The sequence below is a fragment of the Squalius cephalus genome, assembly GCF_949319135.1.
Source record: "Squalius cephalus genome assembly, chromosome: 2".
Classification (NCBI taxonomy): Eukaryota; Metazoa; Chordata; class Actinopteri; order Cypriniformes; family Leuciscidae; genus Squalius; species Squalius cephalus.
Genome location: NC_137123.1, coordinates 1,837,520 through 1,857,394, shown reverse-complemented (window position 1 = coordinate 1,857,394; position 19,875 = coordinate 1,837,520). Strand labels below are relative to the sequence as shown.

Here is a 19,875-nt window from a genome sequence, read left to right as displayed (position 1 = left end):
ACAGGGAAACAAAAAACGGCACTGGAACCTCAAAAACGGGACTGAATAAAACACGATAGAAGGACAAAGCTGGCAGGGTCGAAGCGTAGCGAGAAGCGAACACAACGATCTGGCACAAGACAGACGACAAAAGGAGAATAAATAGGGAGAGGAACAAAGAAGGTAATGAATAACAGGTATGGGACTGATCAGAGATAATGGTAATTAATAACACGTGGGGAAAGAGAATTGGCGAACCAGAGGGTGGGGAAACAGATCAAAACAAGGACAGCGGAGCACACGGCGAACTGTCAAAATAAAGCCATGTGCTCTGAGACAAATCACACAGACAACGGACCTGCTAGTTGGCCGTCGGGTGTTGAGAATCGGCTTGGTGTGTCAGGGCAAATTTGGACCCAGAGTTGCCCAACGTGAGCCGACATTGCAGTCTGCTTTCGTCGCCACTAGTTCGTCGGCGTCGGCTTGGTGTGTTCCAGGCTTTAGTTTACAAGCCCAATAATACAATTGAAACTTTGAGAGAGCCAAAAAATCATCTAAAGTGTTTTTAATAGACATGACATGCACACATCAGATACATTTCTGCAGACTTTATTTCTTTGATAAACTTTATAATTTCCATATAATTTCATAACAGGTTGATCTAATTTATTGCGTTTTCTCAAACATCAAAGTAAAACCCTTAAACACGAGTCTCAGGGAATAACAGAATTCGTCTGACATTCACTACTGAAGTAAAGTTGCTAAACCTCTCAGTCCGAGTCCAAAAGGCCCTGAGAACCTCAGAGTCGAATCCTCCTCTTCACTGAAGACTAGAGACTACGCCTATTCTTTTATTTTAAAAGACCCATCAAACCTTCTCCTCGGACTGAAAGAGAAGTGTGCAGCGGACGAGCCGTGTTACGATTTGTTGTTTTTACAAATGTCTGAAGCTGTCCGAGGCTCGAGTTTGAGCTTGATGGGGTCTTTGGGAGCCAGAAAACCGCTTAAGCCGAGCTCCAGAGGAACCTGTGAAGAGCAAGAGAAGGTCAGTGTGAGCGAACGAATGAACAAACATCCTCCTGTTACCAGACACCAATCCGTCTGCTCACCTGTGTCTCCGCACACACTGAGACGTCGAACCTCTGCAGGATCTCCACGATCGCCAGCTTCATGGTCACCTGAGCAAATCGCATCCCGATGCAGTTCCTGGGACCGAGGCCGAAGGGCATGTACATGTAGGGGTCAATGGTCTCCTTGTTTCCTTTAGTGAACCTGTTAATAAGGCAGGAAAGAGTCACGTTGGGTTGAAGTATTTATACAGACAATTACTCTAAAGAACCACCCTTGTGTTCCTAGTGCAACAGTGCCGCTTACTTTTTCAGTGGCCTTGGTTCCGGAAGTATTTTTTCCATTGGGATTTTACAGATATTTTCTAGAGATTTATCATGAACCAAGCCAACCAGCTATCAGAGAATGTTCTCAGATGTTCTCTCAAAGTTATGAAGAAACGTTCTTCCAGTAACATTAATGGAATATTTTCTGGTCTTTAATAACGCTCTCAAAATGTTAGTACTAAGCATTATTTATACATTGTTCATGAAGCAGTTTTCCTGAAATATTTTAGTTGGCTGTTTGTCTAACGTATTTTAAATGTAACTACTTCAAGAACTTTTAAAAGTTAGAAAACTGGACGTTAAAAGAGTTCTCTAAGTGCAGTTTTATTGTTTTGATTCCCTGATTGGTTGGATTCTCTTCTCTTTGGCTCTCAACGAAGGCGGTCGCATTTTCTTCCCCTCCTATCCCTTATCTCCCCTGCTTGCTGCTCTCGTCTCGTCTACTATCTTGTATGTACTTTGAGAGACTCTCTCCGCACTGCTCTCCAAAGTAAGAAATTATGGATTTGATCAACTGGAACCACTATATGGATAACATCATGGAGAAGCTCACAGCTTTGCAAAGGAAAATGGATCGTTTCGGAGACCAAGATGGACCAGGAGCTGTGTAAATTGGAATGCGGCTACTCGTCCCAAGACCAAACAACCCCAATCTTATCTGCTTTCGGCCCCCCTCAACCAGCACTGGCCTTGGCCAAGGCCACTGCTGCAACAACAACTCCTCCAGAAGAGCACTGCAGCGAGACGCTCTTGCGTTCCTTCCCCCACTCCCCACTGACACCTGCTGATTGTTGACTCTGTCTGGGACCTGATCAAGGTTGACTCCATGGCAACTGCTGTGTATCGCTATGACATCCTGCGGACTGAGGCACCTAGATTAGGATGCCAGGCGTAGCGACTCTCGAGGCCTACACATACACGAACTCTTACACATATACAGATATGCAATCACCCCCCCCCCCTCCCCCCATCCCTCGCCTTCGACGCTTTGTACCACCAGTCTGACAGGCGGGTCTGTGACCAGCGCTGAGAATGGCTGCAGGAACCGGATGGCTGCTTGCCTGTGCTGGGTTACCTCCACCCCCCTCTCCCCTCCCCTGTTGCAAGTCTTGTGTGTTCATGTTGTGTACTGATAATGTGCAAATGTTGCTGAGGTGTTTTTTACTGTTCCCAAACTGTACTCCTTACAGGAGCATAGTCTGGGGGTTGCCTTTTTTTCTCCTCACCTCTCCTCATGTTATGCTGTATTTTTTTTCCTCAATCCTCTGTCTTCCTGTTCTGTCTACCCCCTTGTCATATTGTATGTATGTTTGTATGGACAGGTTGATGGCTAATTTCACTGGTACTTGTGACTATGTGACAATAAAGGCTACTACTGGTGGAGATTTATTTGGGTTTTATGGGTAATGTAGTTTCTCACCAGGATTCTCTTAAACAATTGATAAACAATTCTTTGAAAAAGTCATTTAAAATAATGTGGAATGATGGCAAAAAAGCAGAGACCATTGATGAACAACCTTGTAGTAAGGTACGGTAAGTAAGGTCTGTCTTTAATATTTTATAAGTTATCATTAAAAATCAATTCCCCTATTTGAAAAATGACTGGGATTTTCAATTCCAGACCCGACTGTTGCTCTCTATTGTAGCTGGTGGAGCTTGACTGCTTGATGAGTGAAACAGGAGAAACCTGTCCTGACCTCTCTGGTTTAAAGCTCTCGGGGTCGTTCCAGTAATCCGGGTCTCTGTGGAGGGCGAAGGTCGGGATCATGACGACCATATCTTTAGGGATGATGACGCCGTTGATTTCCACCGTTTTCTTGCAGACCCGTTCGAGTCGAGCTGCGACAGGGAACAGCCGGAGGGACTCGTTCAGCGCGGCGTCCAGATAGTCCATGTTCATGACGGCTTCGTAGTCCACCGGGGCCTTCAACACACAATCAATGGTTAAAGTCTTAAACTCATCACGCCAATCCCAACGAGTGTTTCAATGGAGTACTACCTTATTTGGGAAGGTCTCGTCGATCTCCTCCTGCAGTTTCTTCATGGCCTCTGGGTTGGTTGCGAGATTGTAGAAGAAGAACGACAGAGTGCTGCTGCTGGTCTCGTAACCGGCGAAGATGAAGATCATGGCCTGCGATAAGATCTCGTGGTCGCTCAGACCTGCACAGGACACGGTTTTAGGTATGTGTCTTCACATATGGAAGAAAGATCTTTCTCATGGTTAACCATCTGAGATGCTTCACCTTTCTCTGTGTGTTCCTCGCCAGGCTGAGTTTTCCCTGCCGTCTGAGAATCGACCATCAGCTGCAGGAAGTCAACTCTCTTCTGCAGGAATTCAGAAGAGTGGATTAAAACATCATGACTTTATAGTTCTTCAGAATAAGTGTTTGTTGTACCTTCTTGTGGTCGTTGGCCACTCTTTCAGACTTGATCTTCTGTAAGGCAGCGTAGAAGAAATCGGTCACAGATGTTGGGAAAAATGCTAAATCCATTTTTCCCAGGACGGGGATGACGAAAGGAAACAAAGCTACAGAAGAAATTGTAAAATCTCTTAACAGGGAACATTCTCAGGACTTTGGCTAATGTTCTGGCAAGATTTTCTCAAAGTTATGAACAAATGTTCTTCCATAAACAATCATGAAATGTTCGTTCAAAGTTTTCTGGTCTTTAATAATGTTCTCAAACGTTAGCACAAAAACATTATTTATACATCATTCATGGAGTGTTTTTTCCTGTAACATTTTTTAAATGTTACTACTTGTTTCAGAACATTCAAAAGTTACATTCCCATAATGTTTGCAAAATGAGAAAATGGAATGTTCCTTTAACATTTTCATAACCAAGAAAAGAGCTTTTGAAGCGTGCTTATCTGACAGGCCTAGTTGAGTTATTTACCACAAATCAGGAACAGAGGGTTCAGGAAGTCAAACTTCAGCATTTTCTTTATGTTGGTCACAAATGGATCTTTAGGGTTGTTGAGGGAGTCGATGTCCACGCTGAACGCTGTGCTGGTCACCACATCCATACTGTACGCGCCGAAGAACCTGAACACATGCAGTCAAGAGAAAGCCATTATTATTCTCATCTGATAAACATAAAGCCTATATACTGTACCCAATATGTAGTGAATGTTTCCTCTGTTCGGGAGGTTATTAAAGGTGATTGGTGAGGAAATTGAACACCTTTGCTCTGTTAATTATAGTGATATTATTGCGGCCCTGTTCTTATCTCTTCAGATAACTAAAAGTGTTTGTGATATTATGCAATATGTCTCACTCTTTAATATCCACATTTTCTCCTCGTGTTGCTGATTTCCCCAGATTCTGAACTAGAATTTGAGAGTGTGTCTTCATGATGCCAAACATCTAGAGTGAGAAGCAGAAGTACATCATCATCATAACATCTTCATCACACACAGGTAATGTTTGATATTTATTTATTATCAAACACACACACATCCTCCTCAGCATGAATGATTCTGTAGTTCAGTTCAAATGAGACATTTATCTCAAACTGAATTCTTGTTTGTTTTTATTGTAGCACAATAGTACTGCCTTCACGTAACGCTTCAGATAAGCGATGTAATAAATACTTCTGTAAAACTTGTTTGCGTGAGAATGATCCAGATAAAGACTCACGGACCTCCTTTAACCTCCCGCTGGTGAAAGAGGGCGAGAGGACGCTGCGTATTCTCCTCCAGTCGTCATCTTCAACGATGGACACGGCGTCGTACAGCGGCCCGTTCAGACGGAAGTTCTGCCAGATCAGAGGACAAATGTGGACGCAGTGAAGATAAAATGACAACACAAGCACAATCTCTGGCCTGAAAAAATTCAAATGATTGGACCTTTATATTTTACCATTAGATAAAAGTTGGAAGTAAAAATGATATTTCTATGAATCTGCTTTCTCTCACAAATCTTTTGCATTCCCTGATAAACTTTGCATTCAATCACAAATATTTTGCGTTCCCAAAGAAACTTTGAGTTCCCTCACAAATCTTTTTCTTTCCCAAGAGAAACTTTGCGTTCTTTTGCAAATCGTTTGCGTTCCCAAAGAAACTTTGAGTTCCCTCACAAATCTTTTGCGTTCCCAAGAGAAACTTTGCGTTCTTTTGCAAATTGTTTGCGTTCCCAAGAGAAACTTTGCGTTCTTTTGCAAATCGTTTGCGTTCCCAAGAAAAACTTTGCGTTCTTTTGCAAATCGTTTGCGTTCCCAAAGAAACTTTACGTTCCCTCACAAATCTTTTGTGTTCCCAAGAGAAACTTTGCGTTCTCTCCCAAATCGTTTGCGTTCCCAAGAGAAACTTTGAGTTCCCTCACAAATCTTTTGCGTTCCCAAGAGAAACTTTGCGTTCTTTTGCAAATTGTTTGCGTTCCCAAAGAAACTTTGAGTTCCCTCACAAATCTTTTGCGTTCCCAAGAGAAACTTTGCGTTCTTTTGCAAATTGTTTGCGTTCCCAAGAGAAACTTTGCGTTCTTTTGCAAATCGTTTGCGTTCCCAAGAGAAACTTTGCGTTCTTTTGCAAATCGTTTGCGTTCCCAAAGAAACTTTACGTTCCCTCACAAATCTTTTGTGTTCCCAAGAGAAACTTTGCGTTCTCTCCCAAATCGTTTGCGTTCCCAAGAGAAACTTTGAGTTCCCTCACAAATCTTTTGTGTTCCCAAGAGAAACTTTGCGTTCTTTTGCAAATCGTTTGCGTTCCCAAGAGAAAATTTGCGTTCTTTTGCAAATCGTTTGCGTTCCCAAAGAAACTTTACGTTCCCTCACAAATCGTTTGCGTTCCCAAGAGAAACTTTGAGTTCTTTTGCAAATTGTTTGCGTTCCCAAGAGAAACTTTGCGTTCTTTTGCAAATCGTTTGCGTTCCCAAGAGAAACTTTGCGTTCTTTTGCAAATCGTTTGCGTTCCCAAAGAAACTTTACGTTCCCTCACAAATCTTTTGTGTTCCCAAGAGAAACTTTGCGTTCTCTCCCAAATCGTTTGCGTTCCCAAGAGAAACTTTGAGTTCCCTCACAAATCTTTTGTGTTCCCTGAGAAACTTTGCGTTCTTTTGCAAATCGTTTGCGTTCCCAAAGAAACTTTACGTTCCCTCACAAATCGTTTGCGTTCCCAAGAGAAACTTTGAGTTCCCTCACAAATCTTTTGCGTTCCCAAGAGAAACTTTGCGTTCTTTTGCAAATCTTTTGCGTTCCCAAGAGAAACTTTGCGTTCTTTTGCAAATCGTTTGCGTTCCCAAAGAAACTTTGAGTTCCCTCACAAATCTTTTGCGTTCCCAAGAGAAACTTTGAGTTCCCTCACAAATCTTTTGTGTTCCCAAGAGAAACTTTGCGTTCTTTTGCAAATCTTTTGCGTTCCCAAGAGAAACTTTGCGTTCTTTTGCAAATCGTTTGCGTTCCCAAAGAAACTTTGAGTTCCCTCACAAATCTTTTGCGTTCCCAAGAGAAACTTTGCGTTCTTTTGCAAATTGTTTGCGTTCCCAAGAGAAACTTTGCGTTCTTTTGCAAATCGTTTGCGTTCCCAAGAGAAACTTTGCGTTCTTTTGCAAATCGTTTGCGTTCCCAAAGAAACTTTACGTTCCCTCACAAATCTTTTGTGTTCCCAAGAGAAACTTTGCGTTCTCTCCCAAATCGTTTGCGTTCCCAAGAGAAACTTTGAGTTCCCTCACAAATCTTTTGCGTTCCCAAGAGAAACTTTGCGTTCTTTTGCAAATCGTTTGCGTTCCCAAGAGAAACTTTGCGTTCTTTTGCAAATCGTTTGCGTTCCCAAAGAAACTTTACGTTCCCTCACAAATCTTTTGTGTTCCCAAGAGAAACTTTGCGTTCTCTCCCAAATCGTTTGCGTTCCCAAGAGAAACTTTGAGTTCCCTCACAAATCTTTTGTGTTCCCAAGAGAAACTTTGCGTTCTTTTGCAAATCATTTGCGTTCCCAAGAGAAACTTTGCGTTCTTTTGCAAATCGTTTGCGTTCCCAAAGAAACTTTACGTTCCCTCACAAATCGTTTGCGTTCCCAAAGAAACTTTGAGTTCCCTCACAAATCTTTTGCGTTCCCAAGAGAAACTTTGCGTTCTTTTGCAAATTGTTTGCGTTCCCAAGAGAAACTTTGCGTTCTTTTGCAAATCGTTTGCGTTCCCAAGAGAAACTTTGCGTTCTTTTGCAAATCGTTTGCGTTCCCAAAGAAACTTTACGTTCCCTCACAAATCTTTTGTGTTCCCTGAGAAACTTTGCGTTCTTTTGCAAATCGTTTGCGTTCCCAAAGAAACTTTACGTTCCCTCACAAATCTTTTGTGTTCCCAAGAGAAACTTTGCGTTCTTTTGCAAATTGTTTGCGTTCCCAAGAGAAACTTTGCGTTCTTTTGCAAATCGTTTGCGTTCCCAAGAGAAACTTTGCGTTCTTTTGCAAATCGTTTGCGTTCCCAAAGAAACTTTACGTTCCCTCACAAATCGTTTGCGTTCCCAAGAGAAACTTTGAGTTCCCTCACAAATCTTTTGCGTTCCCAAGAGAAACTTTGCGTTCTTTTGCAAATCGTTTGCGTTCCCAAAGAAACTTTGAGTTCCCTCACAAATCTTTTGCGTTCCCAAGAGAAACTTTGCGTTCTTTTGCAAATTGTTTGCGTTCCCAAGAGAAACTTTGCGTTCTTTTGCAAATCGTTTGCGTTCCCAAGAGAAACTTTGCGTTCTTTTGCAAATCGTTTGCGTTCCCAAAGAAACTTTACGTTCCCTCACAAATCTTTTGTGTTCCCAAGAGAAACTTTGCTTCCTCTCCCAAATCGTTTGCGTTCCCAAGAGAAACTTTGCGTTCTTTTGCAAATTGTTTGCGTTCCCAAGAGAAACTTTGCGTTCTTTTGCAAATCGTTTGCGTTCCCAAGAGAAACTTTGCGTTCTTTTGCAAATCGTTTGCGTTCCCAAAGAAACTTTACGTTCCCTCACAAATCGTTTGCGTTCCCAAGAGAAACTTTGAGTTCCCTCACAAATCTTTTGCGTTCCCAAGAGAAACTTTGCGTTCTTTTGCAAATCGTTTGCGTTCCCAAAGAAACTTTGAGTTCCCTCACAAATCTTTTGCGTTCCCAAGAGAAACTTTGCGTTCTTTTGCAAATTGTTTGCGTTCCCAAGAGAAACTTTGCGTTCTTTTGCAAATCGTTTGCGTTCCCAAGAGAAACTTTGCGTTCTTTTGCAAATCGTTTGCGTTCCCAAAGAAACTTTACGTTCCCTCACAAATCTTTTGTGTTCCCAAGAGAAACTTTGCGTCCTCTCCCAAATCGTTTGCATTCCCAAGAGAAACTTTGAGTTCCCTCACAAATCTTTTGTGTTCCCTGAGAAACTTTGCGTTCTTTTGCAAATCTTTTGTGTTACCCAGACAAACTTTGTGTTTGCTCACAAATCTTTCTGTCAGCCATCATGATTGACGATGGTATCGTCTATCGGGGTCCAACCCTACATTGAAATATAATTTTTCCTCCCATCTCTCTTTTTTATCATCATCGTGTCCTACAAGGGTTCTGTAGTATTAGAACACTATTACATTTCAGAATGATGATAATGATGATGGTGATTTTACCCTTCTGTTGGTGAAGAGAGAGTAACATTCTTTAATCAGGATGGTTTTGATGATGGATTGATCCATGATGCACAGAACGGGTTGCCTTGCATCGTAGATACTGTGAGAAACACAAACAATTCAGAAAGAAACATTACATTCAGAAGAATCATTCAGTTCATTATAACTGTACGATTGATTCACTGTCATTATCATGGTCTCATAATGACCGTCTTCCTCGGCTCTTCATTACAGATCTTACTGATCTCATAATGTTGAACGTTCAAACATGTTTGTCATTTCATCTTAAACTGAGTCATTTCTGTTTCAGATGTTCTGAAATGATTCTTTCAGATGATTCATTGAGATTGATCAGTGAAGTGTCAACGGTTATTCTCTCACTCACCCCCAGACTCGTCCATACTTCTTGAAACACTCAAGATCAAAATTATGAAACCCCTGAAAGCACAGCGACAGACGAGTTCACGTTCAGACACGTTCAGGAGAGTCATAAGATAAACACACTGTTTGACACAGACAGGTTCACGTTAGATTCGCATGGATCATTAACGAACCTCAGATGGACCGACTTGCTTTATAATAAACTCACCTCTCTATATCTCAGCATCGTTCCGAAGAACGGAATGGGTTTGGGACCCAGTATTCCCAACTTCTTGAACTGACTGTGAGGCCAGTATCCATATCTGGAAGTGACATCAAAACCATTTAAATCACAATCCCAGCTGACAAAAATATGTTCTGAGAACGTTTTGCTAATGTTCTTATTACGTTTAAAAAATCCTTTTTTTCCCCTTTTTTTCTTGGATATGTGAACATTAAAGGTTGTATCAGTGATTTCAGGCCCAAAATTTTTTTTTAGCGCATTCATCTAATCTTTCCTAACGATCCGCTAGCTGCCCGCCCCATAAGCATGCCGTCAAAAAAACGCGTCTCTGTAGGCACAACACTGTCGGTGATTGGTTGAAATACTATTTGTTTTGGTTTTGAGTGGTTGGTGACACCAGTTGTTTTTGTGTGCAGATCTCAGAGCCTAGGCTGCCTACAGAGAAGCGTTTTTTTGACGGCATGCTTATGGGGCGGGCAGCTAGCGGATCGTTAGGAAAGATTAGATGAATGTGATCTTTTTTTTGGGGCCTGAAATCACTGATACCACCTTTAAGGGAACATTTAATTTTATCCTTCCACAAAGTGTTACTTTTGAATGTTCTCTGAACGTTCTGAAACAAGTAGTTATATTTAAAAAAAAAGACGTTAGATGAATGTCCTAAAGAAAAAGAAAAAAAAATCATAAATTATGTAAATTATGTTTTTGTGCTAACGATTTGAAAACACATTTTGAGAACATAAATAGTTTGAGTCCAGATAACTTTGATTAATGATACTAGAAGAACGTTTGTTCATAACTTTGAGAGAACCTTGACAGAACGTTCGCTGTTAGCTGTGATTTTAGACCGATCTTATGACACATACAGCATTAGATTTTGAAATGGTTAAAGTCATGTCACCTTTAATTATACAGTGCTTTTTACAATACAGAGTGTTTCAAATCAGCTTTACAGTGATAACAGGAAAATAATGCAACAAACTGTTTAACTGTTAGAATATCAGCTGATACAGTGACTGTAATAATCAGCCCTGCATCTCTACATGAGTCAAATGACTTACTTGTTTTTAGTAAGATTCTATGAGTCTAAATGACTCATTTTTATTGAGATTTTAGAACTAAAGATTTAAATATTTTAGACAAGTAGAGTCATGAATCACTCACATAACCAGAAGCGCCACAAACAGCATGAGCAGAGCCCATGTTTCAGCTGAGAAGAACAGACCGTAGCTCATGGTTGCTGATCCCGAGACGCTCAGACTAGAAACACACGGTGAGGAGCAGGAGCTTTATTCTGATCTCGGATTACACATTAACCAACGCAGAACACACAAACAGGAAGAACCTCTGCACACACTGACAAACACACGGCTCACCTCTGACCAGACTATTCATCAAACTAATGCAATAATCACATGTTCTGCTCCAGTTACACACCCTTGTGTTTGTTTTCTGTTTCTCCTATTGTTATGTCTCTTTGCCTCAGATATCACAGGCTCTGTTTGTTGAACGCTTCAGAGATGAAGTCATGAATCCCAGAGGAAAGAGAAATCACATGATCTCCTTAAATAATGGTTTGCTTTGGGCAGCACTGAGATCGAATAGAGAGCAAATGCCTCTCAGATGTGTCTCGTCTGTAGTCTTACTGTATTGACTATTTCTCTTTAGTTTCAGATAGCCAAATGAAACTAAAGCAAAAAGAGCACAATCTGATCAGTAGTATTTTCTATATTCACAGAGCTGAAGTTGAGTATCTGATTATTCTTCTGTTTGGTTCTAGATCATGATAACAAGTCTGTTTATGTCAGTGTGAATCTCCAGACGAGGACGTACTGCTTATTTCATCTCTTTCAGTGTTTGAAGTGGCACCGGCACTTATTTTAAGTTGTAGCGTTTAAACCTCATATGAAAATGGTGGCAGGCTTCGGCTCCTCCTCGTCTTTTAGTCAGCATTATTCAGCATATTCTTCACGGCGCAGCGCCAGAGGGAAAAGGTGTGTCACAGTTTGTCATAAATGCCGTTTACATAATGCGATGCAGGAGCGATACGAGAGTTTCCCATCCAGAGTAAAGTATTCGCTGCGTTCACCCATCATCACACTATTGATTTCCTCCAGCGAAAACATAACGTGAAGACACTTCAGAAAATGTTATTTTCATTTGAAAATTAAATGTTCATATTAAAACATATTATACTACAGGGCCGTTGAATGCTTGAATCTGATTGGTTGACGAACGTTCTAAGGTGTGCATTATTTTCAGGGAAACGCACGGCTAAAGTAGTTCCAGGCAGGTCTCGACCGCATTACAGTTCCATATCACTTCGCGTAGTTAACGGTAATAACGGAAAATAGGATACAATTCATAACAAGAAAAAGCATTTAGCCCCATGCGCTATCTGGAATTTTCAATGTCTAGCTTCACAATCAATGGAAACATGCAGTTTAATTTTAATAAATAAAGTATATTCCTATATAATCAATAGAAAATTAAACTGAATATAGGCTAAATAAATGGATAGTCCTGCTGCACGGATTTTTATTGCAGATGATATAACAAATAAATAATTATTGATAGGCCTACTTGTTAAAGGGCTTTGTGTTTCATTTATTTGGCTATAGTCTACTGTCATCTGTCAATAATAGAAACAAAAGAATGAAAGAATTAATTAAAACGAATTGAATTAATAAATAAATAATAATATTGACGCACATGCTTTTCTGTCTCATTATTGCAACATCTCTCTCTAATAACTGCATAAAGCCGGGGACACACTTTAAGGCCGGTTATGAATGTAATTTGATACTTGACTGATCATGCCCAAACGCGTGTTCAGTGCGTTCAGTCTGTGTTCAGAGTCGGTGTTTATAATCTGCTGCAGTCGATGAAAACAGTCAGAGAATGTGTCATCTAGTCGTGTGTCCCCAGCATTAGTCTGCTATCAGTGGCTCAAACCTCCGTCACTCTAAAGTGATGTTTTGGAATTAGCAACGGAGGCATGGGATTAGATGCGTAAGAAATTAGCCCTACATACAAGAGCGTTTTAATGACAAAAACTTTACAAACGTCTTGAAATACATAATCTGAACAATGTTTCGAGGTGTGGTAACTGTAGTAGCGGAATAATTGACTTCAGGCCGTTGAATTATTAGAAAAATAATGCACACCCGAGGTGTAACTCCGCTTCGCGTCGTGACCGCATTACCACCTCGGGTGTGCATTATTTTTCTAATAATTTAACGGCCTGTCGTCAATTATTCCTTACTTATATGTCATTAGATGTCATTATATTAACATCATGCACAGAGATTATTAAAAACACAATCACACTTTAAAAATTATTTGTTGGTTTAACTTAAAGCTACACTGTGTGATATTTTCCCCCATCTAGCGGTGAAATTGTATATGACTACCCAGTGAATATTAGTTTCTGTTCCTTTCAATTTCGAGGGCGTTTTAACTCCTACGGTGGCCGTATTATTCCAAGATTAACATGGCTTCCAGTTCGACTTCGTCCAATTGCGCCTTTAAAACTATCACCTGTGATCCGTCACAGCACAGATTTATGTTACAAGGTAAACAATACTTTTTCACCATTGACGTGAGGAAAAGTAACGCAAGTTATACTAGAGGTCGTTCTGGCGTTATGCACAACCATGCTATGGTTAGACAAGCAACTATAAAACTTTGAATTTACACAAATAGGCTGAATTACCTGCCGAGAAGAAAGCAGGAGCCTCGGCGTCTGTTTTAAAATCTTTGCTCCTCATGAGCTCTTTCCATCTAATATCATTAGTTAATGATTAATTAAAGCAGACAACTGGAAGTTGAAGTACATTGCTTTGACCAACTGTGGTAATTAACGCATTCATTTACACTTTTAGTTAATAAAATAAGTTATTACGGAATTAATAACTTTTTTAAGGAAATTTATTAAGGAAATACATTATGACACATTTAATTAGTAACAATTCATATATTACTTAATCTATTAATCATTTCGAATCTTTACTAGTTGCTGATGCAGTAATCATTAATTAATGGTTTAGTTCTTCATGAGTCATACATTAACACATGATTATCTGTGCATTAATTAAACATGAATTAATGCAGATTAGTGCACCCGTATTGTAAAGTGTTACCTCTATTCCATAGTGCTTATTCTTTAGGTACTAGTGCCTTTTTAAAAGATACTAGTAGTTATTCTTTAGATACTAGTTGTTATTGTTTTAGATACTGGTACTCATTCTTTGGATACCAGTACCTATTAAATAGACACTAGTACTTATTAATTATCTACTAGTATTATTCATAGATACTAGTACCTATTTATTATATACTAGTATTTATTCCAAATGTTACTAGTAAGATTTTATATTTTACTAGGAAGATTTTTAATTGAACTCTACAGTGGTCGTTCTGACTAGTCATAACATAAGACGAATACAAAATCAGTTGTGACTAGTAAGATGATAAATATTACTAGTAACAATTAAAAAAAGATACTAGTGTGTCTAATAAATAAGTACTAGTACCTAACAAATAACTACTAGTATCTATAAAATAGGTACTAGTATCGAATGTAAAGTAATTGTATACAATAAATTACAAAAAAGTACTAGCATCTAATTAATACTTAGGCTATTAGTAATATTTAAAAATATACTAGTCATTTGGAATAATTAATAGTAATAAATTATTAGTTGATATCAAAACAGAATAGCTACTAGTATCTATTTATTTGCAGATATCTTCAACCTCGTAAGGAACTAGTAAGAAAATATTAAGAGATATCTTTCAAACAGATCATTACATAAACATAAGTATACTCTCAACCATCCAATCAGAGTTCATAATGCAGGCTAAATTAAGGTTATAGAAGATTGATTTTTCGTAATAAACTGGCTATGTTGGTTTATCTACACTGTTAACCCTTGCTGTAAAAAAAGGCCAAATTCTGACAATATCATACCATTTTCCATTAAAACAGTAATATACCGTAGAAAACAAAAATAGCCTACAGGAATATACTGTGAATTAACAGTGCTCAAAATCGACACTCAGAGGCTGTTTTCACAATCACACCCTATACCCTCATTCACTATTCCCTACATTAGTTCACTAATATAGTCCCCTTGAATGTAAAGAAGTGAGTGAATTGAGACACTGATGAACACCTGATAAGCAGAATCACTGAAGGACAGAGAAACAAGAACAGAAAAAAGAGAAACACAAGAACTACAACTGACTTCCAGCAACACTGAGTGTGAAACCAGTTTACGATTATTTCTTTCATACATGTACAAAAGTTCTTGTTGAGAATTAACAGAGATTTAGTTAATAATAAAGTTTGTTGTCACCATGATGGAGATCAGTATTCGCTTTAGTTGGTCTCTTGTCCCTTGACTTCTTACCATTTATTTCTCTCTGACTGCTATAACAGTGAGTTTATAAAACACATTTGTTATGGCAAGAAAGAGCCAAGAGGAAGATGATCAGGTGTTTTTGGATTTTGTGATGATATCACAATCATCCTGGACATGTCTGATTCTCTTATCTTTCCTGTATTTATTCATATTTAGCATATATCTGTAAATCTACAACATAAAATCAATATTTATGTAATAAGGTCTTCTGAAGAATATCGTAATCATATAGTCCATTAAAACAGTTTTTAACTCCTGCTTGACTCAGACACACACCGACATCAACAATCAGCACATGAATCTCAACAATGGTGACAATCAAAAGTTTCATGTCGCAATGCATGCTGGGTTCCAGGATAATATAAAACTCCCAGTATGCACTGCTGCATGAATAAAAAAAATATATACAGTGAGGAAAATAAGTATTTGAACACCCTGCTATTTTGCAAGTTCTCCCACTTAGAAATCATGGAGGGGTCTGAAATTGTCATCGTAGGTGCAAGTCCACTGTGAGAGACAAAATCTAAAAAAAAAAATCCAGAAATCACAATGTATGATTTTTTTAACTATTTATTTGTATGATACAGCTGCAAATAAGTATTTGAACACCTGAGAAAATCAATGTTAATATTTGGTACAGTAGCCTTTGTTTACAATTACAGAGGTCAAACGTTTCCTGTAGTTTTTCACCAGGTTTGCACACACTTGCAGGAGGGATTTTGGCCCACTCCTCCACACAGACAAAAAAGTCACACCCACAAAATGTATTTTACAGTAATAAACTGTAAGTTATAAAACAGGTATATGTGTTGCCAGTAGTTTACTGTAAAATCTTGTTTTTTGGGTCACTGTTGTGCTGAAGAGTAGAGCCTGTGCTTCAGTCCAGGAGAAGATCTACAAACATTGATGATATGCTGCATGTTTTTTTTTTTTTTAACAGACGGTGACTGTGTAGTTGCTGGTCCAGTGGAAATCTCTTTATTTACAAAAGTAGTTTTAGTGCATTTTACAGTAACATACTGTAGATTACAGTAAAGAACTGCACAATTAAGAGTAAATTACTGGCAACAGTGTTGCCAGTATTTTACTGTAAAAAAAAAACCTGGTAAGGTCTTACAGTGTAGCTAATTGGTTAGCATGAACGCAAGGAAATATGTATGTTTAATATGACATTTATTGTTTTGAATGTACAGTAGGCTATAATAAAGACTAAACTGCCAATAATAAAATCCAAACAACAGTTAAGTAGATCCAAAAAAAAACTGGTTCATACCCACCAGCCAAACAACCACAATACCCAGAGATTGGAACTTTTGGAGAGCATTCATAATTCCTTTCAATCAAAAAATTTGGAATATTAATCGTCTGAGAATGAGAGTCATGTCAAAATAACAGTATATGCACTATATTACATATTCTTTTTTTTCTTTTTTTTACTCTAATTCCATTAAAAAGGTAGGCCATTTTGAATAAGTGTTTTAATTTTCATTGCTTTTATTTTGTGATTATTTTATTCCTTTCTATGTAAAGCACTTTGAATTGCCATAGTGTTTCCTGTGTCATTTCTTTGATATGTTGTTGGTTCATTAATATTCAACATATTATTTGCATACTGATTATTTAAATAGTACTATTATCTATTAAAGCTCCAATATGTAAAAAAATTTCACCACAAGAGGGCGCAGTTTCCAACAATAACAAAGGCGAAGCTTGATGACGCTATGAAGGAGGTGACGATGGGAGATGTCGTTTTTAATGCGTTTTCACCATCTAGCGATGTATCTAAATGGAATTAATGAATCATGATCACGGATGAGGTAATTTATTCGTTTTTGTATTACCTGTATGTCTGATCGTATTTTTTATGTCATCATAATTAATGAACTGCAAGGAACGTGAAATGTTATGCTATATTATCCCGTTACAACTTACAGCTATTTGTCATTAATTCATATCTATTAAAATCATCTTTACTGTAACTATTACGTTACTTGTACAATAAATTTTTTTTTGATTTGCTTACCTGCGTATCAATACACTCGCTAGAGCAGAGTCTCTGTCAAGTCCAAGATTGTCGCGCAGCTCTCTCCATCTCGAAAACGCCTGGCCGATATTTATCCGGGTTTTATTCCTCCGTTTGTCACACAGTCTGCGTGTATCCGAATATGGACGCTTTCGTTTTGTTGGCACTTCAATACTCGCCAAAGAGTAATCGTGATCCATAACAGCTATAACCATACAGTCTATGGCTATAACGCTATAACCACCACTTCCGCATTTGACCATGTGATATTCCGGTGTGGTGGAATATCACATGGTCCACACCGGGAAAAAAAGGATAGTGCGGACATTGCGTCACTGAGAGGCGACATTTCTTTTCTGGGACGGACAGTTATTTAAAATCGGAATTTCTCTTAAATAAAAAATCTTTGGAGACTTTTGAGATATTGTAAGTACACAACTGGAGGAAATATATCACACTGTGCAAGTTATTTTCGGAAATTTTATTACAAAATTGTTACATATTGGAGCTTTAAGGTAAGGATATCTTCGATCTTAAATGTTACTAGTAACTAAAAAATAAGCACTAGATCTATTTTTTTCTAAACAAGTTAGGTATAATTAAATACTAATCACTATTGGAATAAGTACTAGTATCTAATAAATAAGAACTAGTATCTAATGAATAAGTACTAGTATCTTTAAAAAGGTACTAGTACCTAAAGAATAAGCACCAGTATCTAACGAATAGGCACTAATACCTAAAAAAATAAGCACTAGAAGCTAATGAATAAGTACTAGTACCTAATGGAATAGATACTAGTATCTAAAAAAATAAGTACTAGTAGCATGAAAATAGATACTAGTAGGTTTTAAGGATTAAATATTAAAACGGCTTGCCATAAAAAGACCCATCAAACCTTCTCCTCGGACTGAAAGAGAAGTGTGCAGTGGACGAGCCGCGTTACTATTTGTTGTTGTTACAAATGTCTGAATCTGTCCGAGGCTTGAGTTTGAGCTTGATGGGGTCTTTGGGAATCAGTAGACCGTTGAAGCCGAGCTCCAGAGGAACCTGTGAAGAGCAAGAGAAGGTCAGTGTGAGCAAACGAATGAACGAATGTCCTCCTGTTACCAGACCCCAATCCGTCTGCTCACCTGTGTCTCTGCACACACAGAGACGTCAAACCTCTGCAGGATCTCCACGATCGCCAGCTTCATGGTCACCTGAGCAAATCGCATCCCGATGCAGTTCCTGGGACCGAGGCCGAAGGGCATGTACATGTAGGGGTCAATGGTCTCCTTGTTTCCTTTAGTGAACCTGTTAATAAGGCAGGAAAGAGACATGTTGGGTTGAAGTATTTATACAGACAATTACTCTAAAGAACCAATCTTTGGTTCCTAGTGCAACAGGTAAAAAGTAACATTCACATAATGTTTAAAGAATGTAACGTTCGCATAACCAATAAGAAAAATTTGGTTTTAATTTTTTTTTAAACTGGACGTTAAAAAGGTCTAAGTGCAATTTGATTGTTTTGATTCCCTGATTGGTGGAGATTTATTTGGGTTTTATGGGTAATGTAGTTTCTCACCAGGATTCCTGCTAATAAACAGTCCTTTGAAAAAGTAATTTAAAATAATGTGTAATGATGGCTTCATCAAAAGCAGAGACCATAGATGAACAACCTTGTAGCTTACAGTAAGGTCTGTCGTTAAGTTTTTACAAGTTATCATTAAAAATCAATTCCCCTATGGAGAAAATGAATGGGATTTTCAATTCCAGACCCGACTGTTGCGCTCTATTGCGGCTGGTGGAGCTTGACTGTATGATGAGAAACAGGAGAAACCCGTCCTGACCTCTCTGGTTTGAAGCTCTCGGGGTCGCTCCAGTAATCCGGGTCTCTGTGGAGGGCGAAGGTCGGGATCATGATGACCATATCTTTAGGGATAATGACGCCGTTGATTTCCACCCTTTTCTTGCAGACCCGTTCGAGTCGAGCTACGACAGGGAACAGCCGGAGGGACTCGTTCAGCGCGGCGTCCAGATAGTCCATGTTCATGACGGCTTCGTAGTCCACCGGGGCGGGGCCTTCAACACACAATCAATGGTTAAAGTCTCAAACTCATCACGCCAATCCCAACTAGTGTTTTAATGGAGTACTACCTTATTTGGGAAGGTCTCGTCGATCTCCTCCTGCAGTTTCTTCATGGCCTCTGGGTTGGTTGCGAGATTGTAGAAGAAGAACGACAGAGTGCTGCTGCTGGTCTCGTAACCGCCGAAGATGAAGATCATGGCCTGCGATAAGATCTCGTGGTCGCTCAGACCTGCACAGGACACAGTTTAAGGTATGTGTCTTCACTTATGGAAGAAAAATCTTTCTCATGGTTAACCATCTGAGATGCTTCACCTTTCTCTGTGTGTTCCTCGCCATGCTGAGTTTTCCCTGCCGTCTGAGAATCGACCATCAGCTGCAGGAAGTCAACTCTCTTCTGCAGGAATTCAGAAGAGGGGTTTAAAACATCATGACTTTACAGTTCTTCAGAATAAGTGTTTGTTGTACCTTCTTTTGGTCATTGGATGCTCTTTCAGACTTGATATTCTGTAAGGCAGCGTAGAAGAAATCGGTCACAGATGTTTGGAAAAATGAAAAATTCATTTTTTCTAGGACGGGAATGATGAAAGGAAACAAAGCTACAGAAGAAATAGTAAAATCTCTTAACAGGGAACAATCTCAGGACTTTGGCTAATGTTCTGGCAAGATTTTCTCAAAGTTATGAACAAATGTTCTTCCATAAAGATTCATGGAATGTTCATTCAAAGTTTTCTGGTCTTTAATAATGTTCTCAAAACGTTTGCACAAAAACATTATTTATGCATCTGATGTTTTTTACTGAAACATTTTTGTTGGACGTTCGTCT

At 38.9% G+C, this 19,875-nt stretch overlaps 2 protein-coding genes across 3 annotated transcripts in view; both read right to left on the bottom strand.

Annotated features, from left to right (window-relative positions):
* Nucleotides 1-516: 516 nt before the first annotated feature.
* LOC307154390 (cytochrome P450 3A30-like) lies at nt 517-11,089 on the bottom strand. 2 transcript variants are annotated; one of them, XM_079864304.1, is made up of 14 exons: nt 10,909-11,064; nt 10,697-10,792; nt 9,518-9,611; nt 9,314-9,366; nt 8,929-9,028; nt 5,016-5,129; nt 4,650-4,738; nt 4,269-4,417; nt 3,770-3,900; nt 3,617-3,698; nt 3,373-3,533; nt 3,071-3,297; nt 1,089-1,251; nt 517-1,005 (listed from the first exon to the last, which is right to left on the bottom strand). In XM_079864304.1, the coding sequence occupies exons 2-14, from the start codon at nt 10,765-10,767 to the stop codon at nt 898-900; spliced, it is 1,542 nt and encodes a 513-aa protein (XP_079720430.1). In that variant the 5' UTR covers nt 10,768-10,792; nt 10,909-11,064; the 3' UTR covers nt 517-897. The 2 variants fall into 2 exon arrangements, with proteins under 2 accessions (XP_079720430.1, XP_079720429.1); XM_079864303.1 differs by having other exon boundaries at nt 10,697-11,089.
* Nucleotides 11,090-17,891: 6,802 nt separating this feature from the next.
* The window catches only part of LOC307154392 (cytochrome P450 3A30-like), a 41,901-nt gene continuing 39,917 nt past the window's right edge, over nt 17,892-19,875 (bottom strand). The window contains exons 8-13 of the mRNA XM_079864308.1: nt 19,518-19,648; nt 19,365-19,446; nt 19,121-19,281; nt 18,814-19,040; nt 18,115-18,277; nt 17,892-18,031 (exon numbers count right to left, since the gene is read on the bottom strand). Coding sequence (XP_079720434.1) covers nt 17,927-18,031; nt 18,115-18,277; nt 18,814-19,040; nt 19,121-19,281; nt 19,365-19,446; nt 19,518-19,648 — 869 coding nt within the window. The 3' untranslated portion in view covers nt 17,892-17,926. The remainder of the gene's footprint in view (nt 18,032-18,114; nt 18,278-18,813; nt 19,041-19,120; nt 19,282-19,364; nt 19,447-19,517; nt 19,649-19,875) is intronic.

Coding starts and splice junctions, on each gene's coding strand:
- LOC307154390 (XM_079864303.1), bottom strand. CDS start 10,767: ATGAGCTACGGTCTGTTCTTCTCAGCTGAAACATGGGCTCTGCTCATG. Junction 9,367..9,517: donor CGATGCTGAGATATAGAGAG/GTGAGTTTATTA, acceptor CTGTGCTTTCAG/GGGTTTCATAATTTTGATCT. Junction 3,534..3,616: donor CGAGGAACACACAGAGAAAG/GTGAAGCATCTC, acceptor TGTCCTGTGCAG/GTCTGAGCGACCACGAGATC.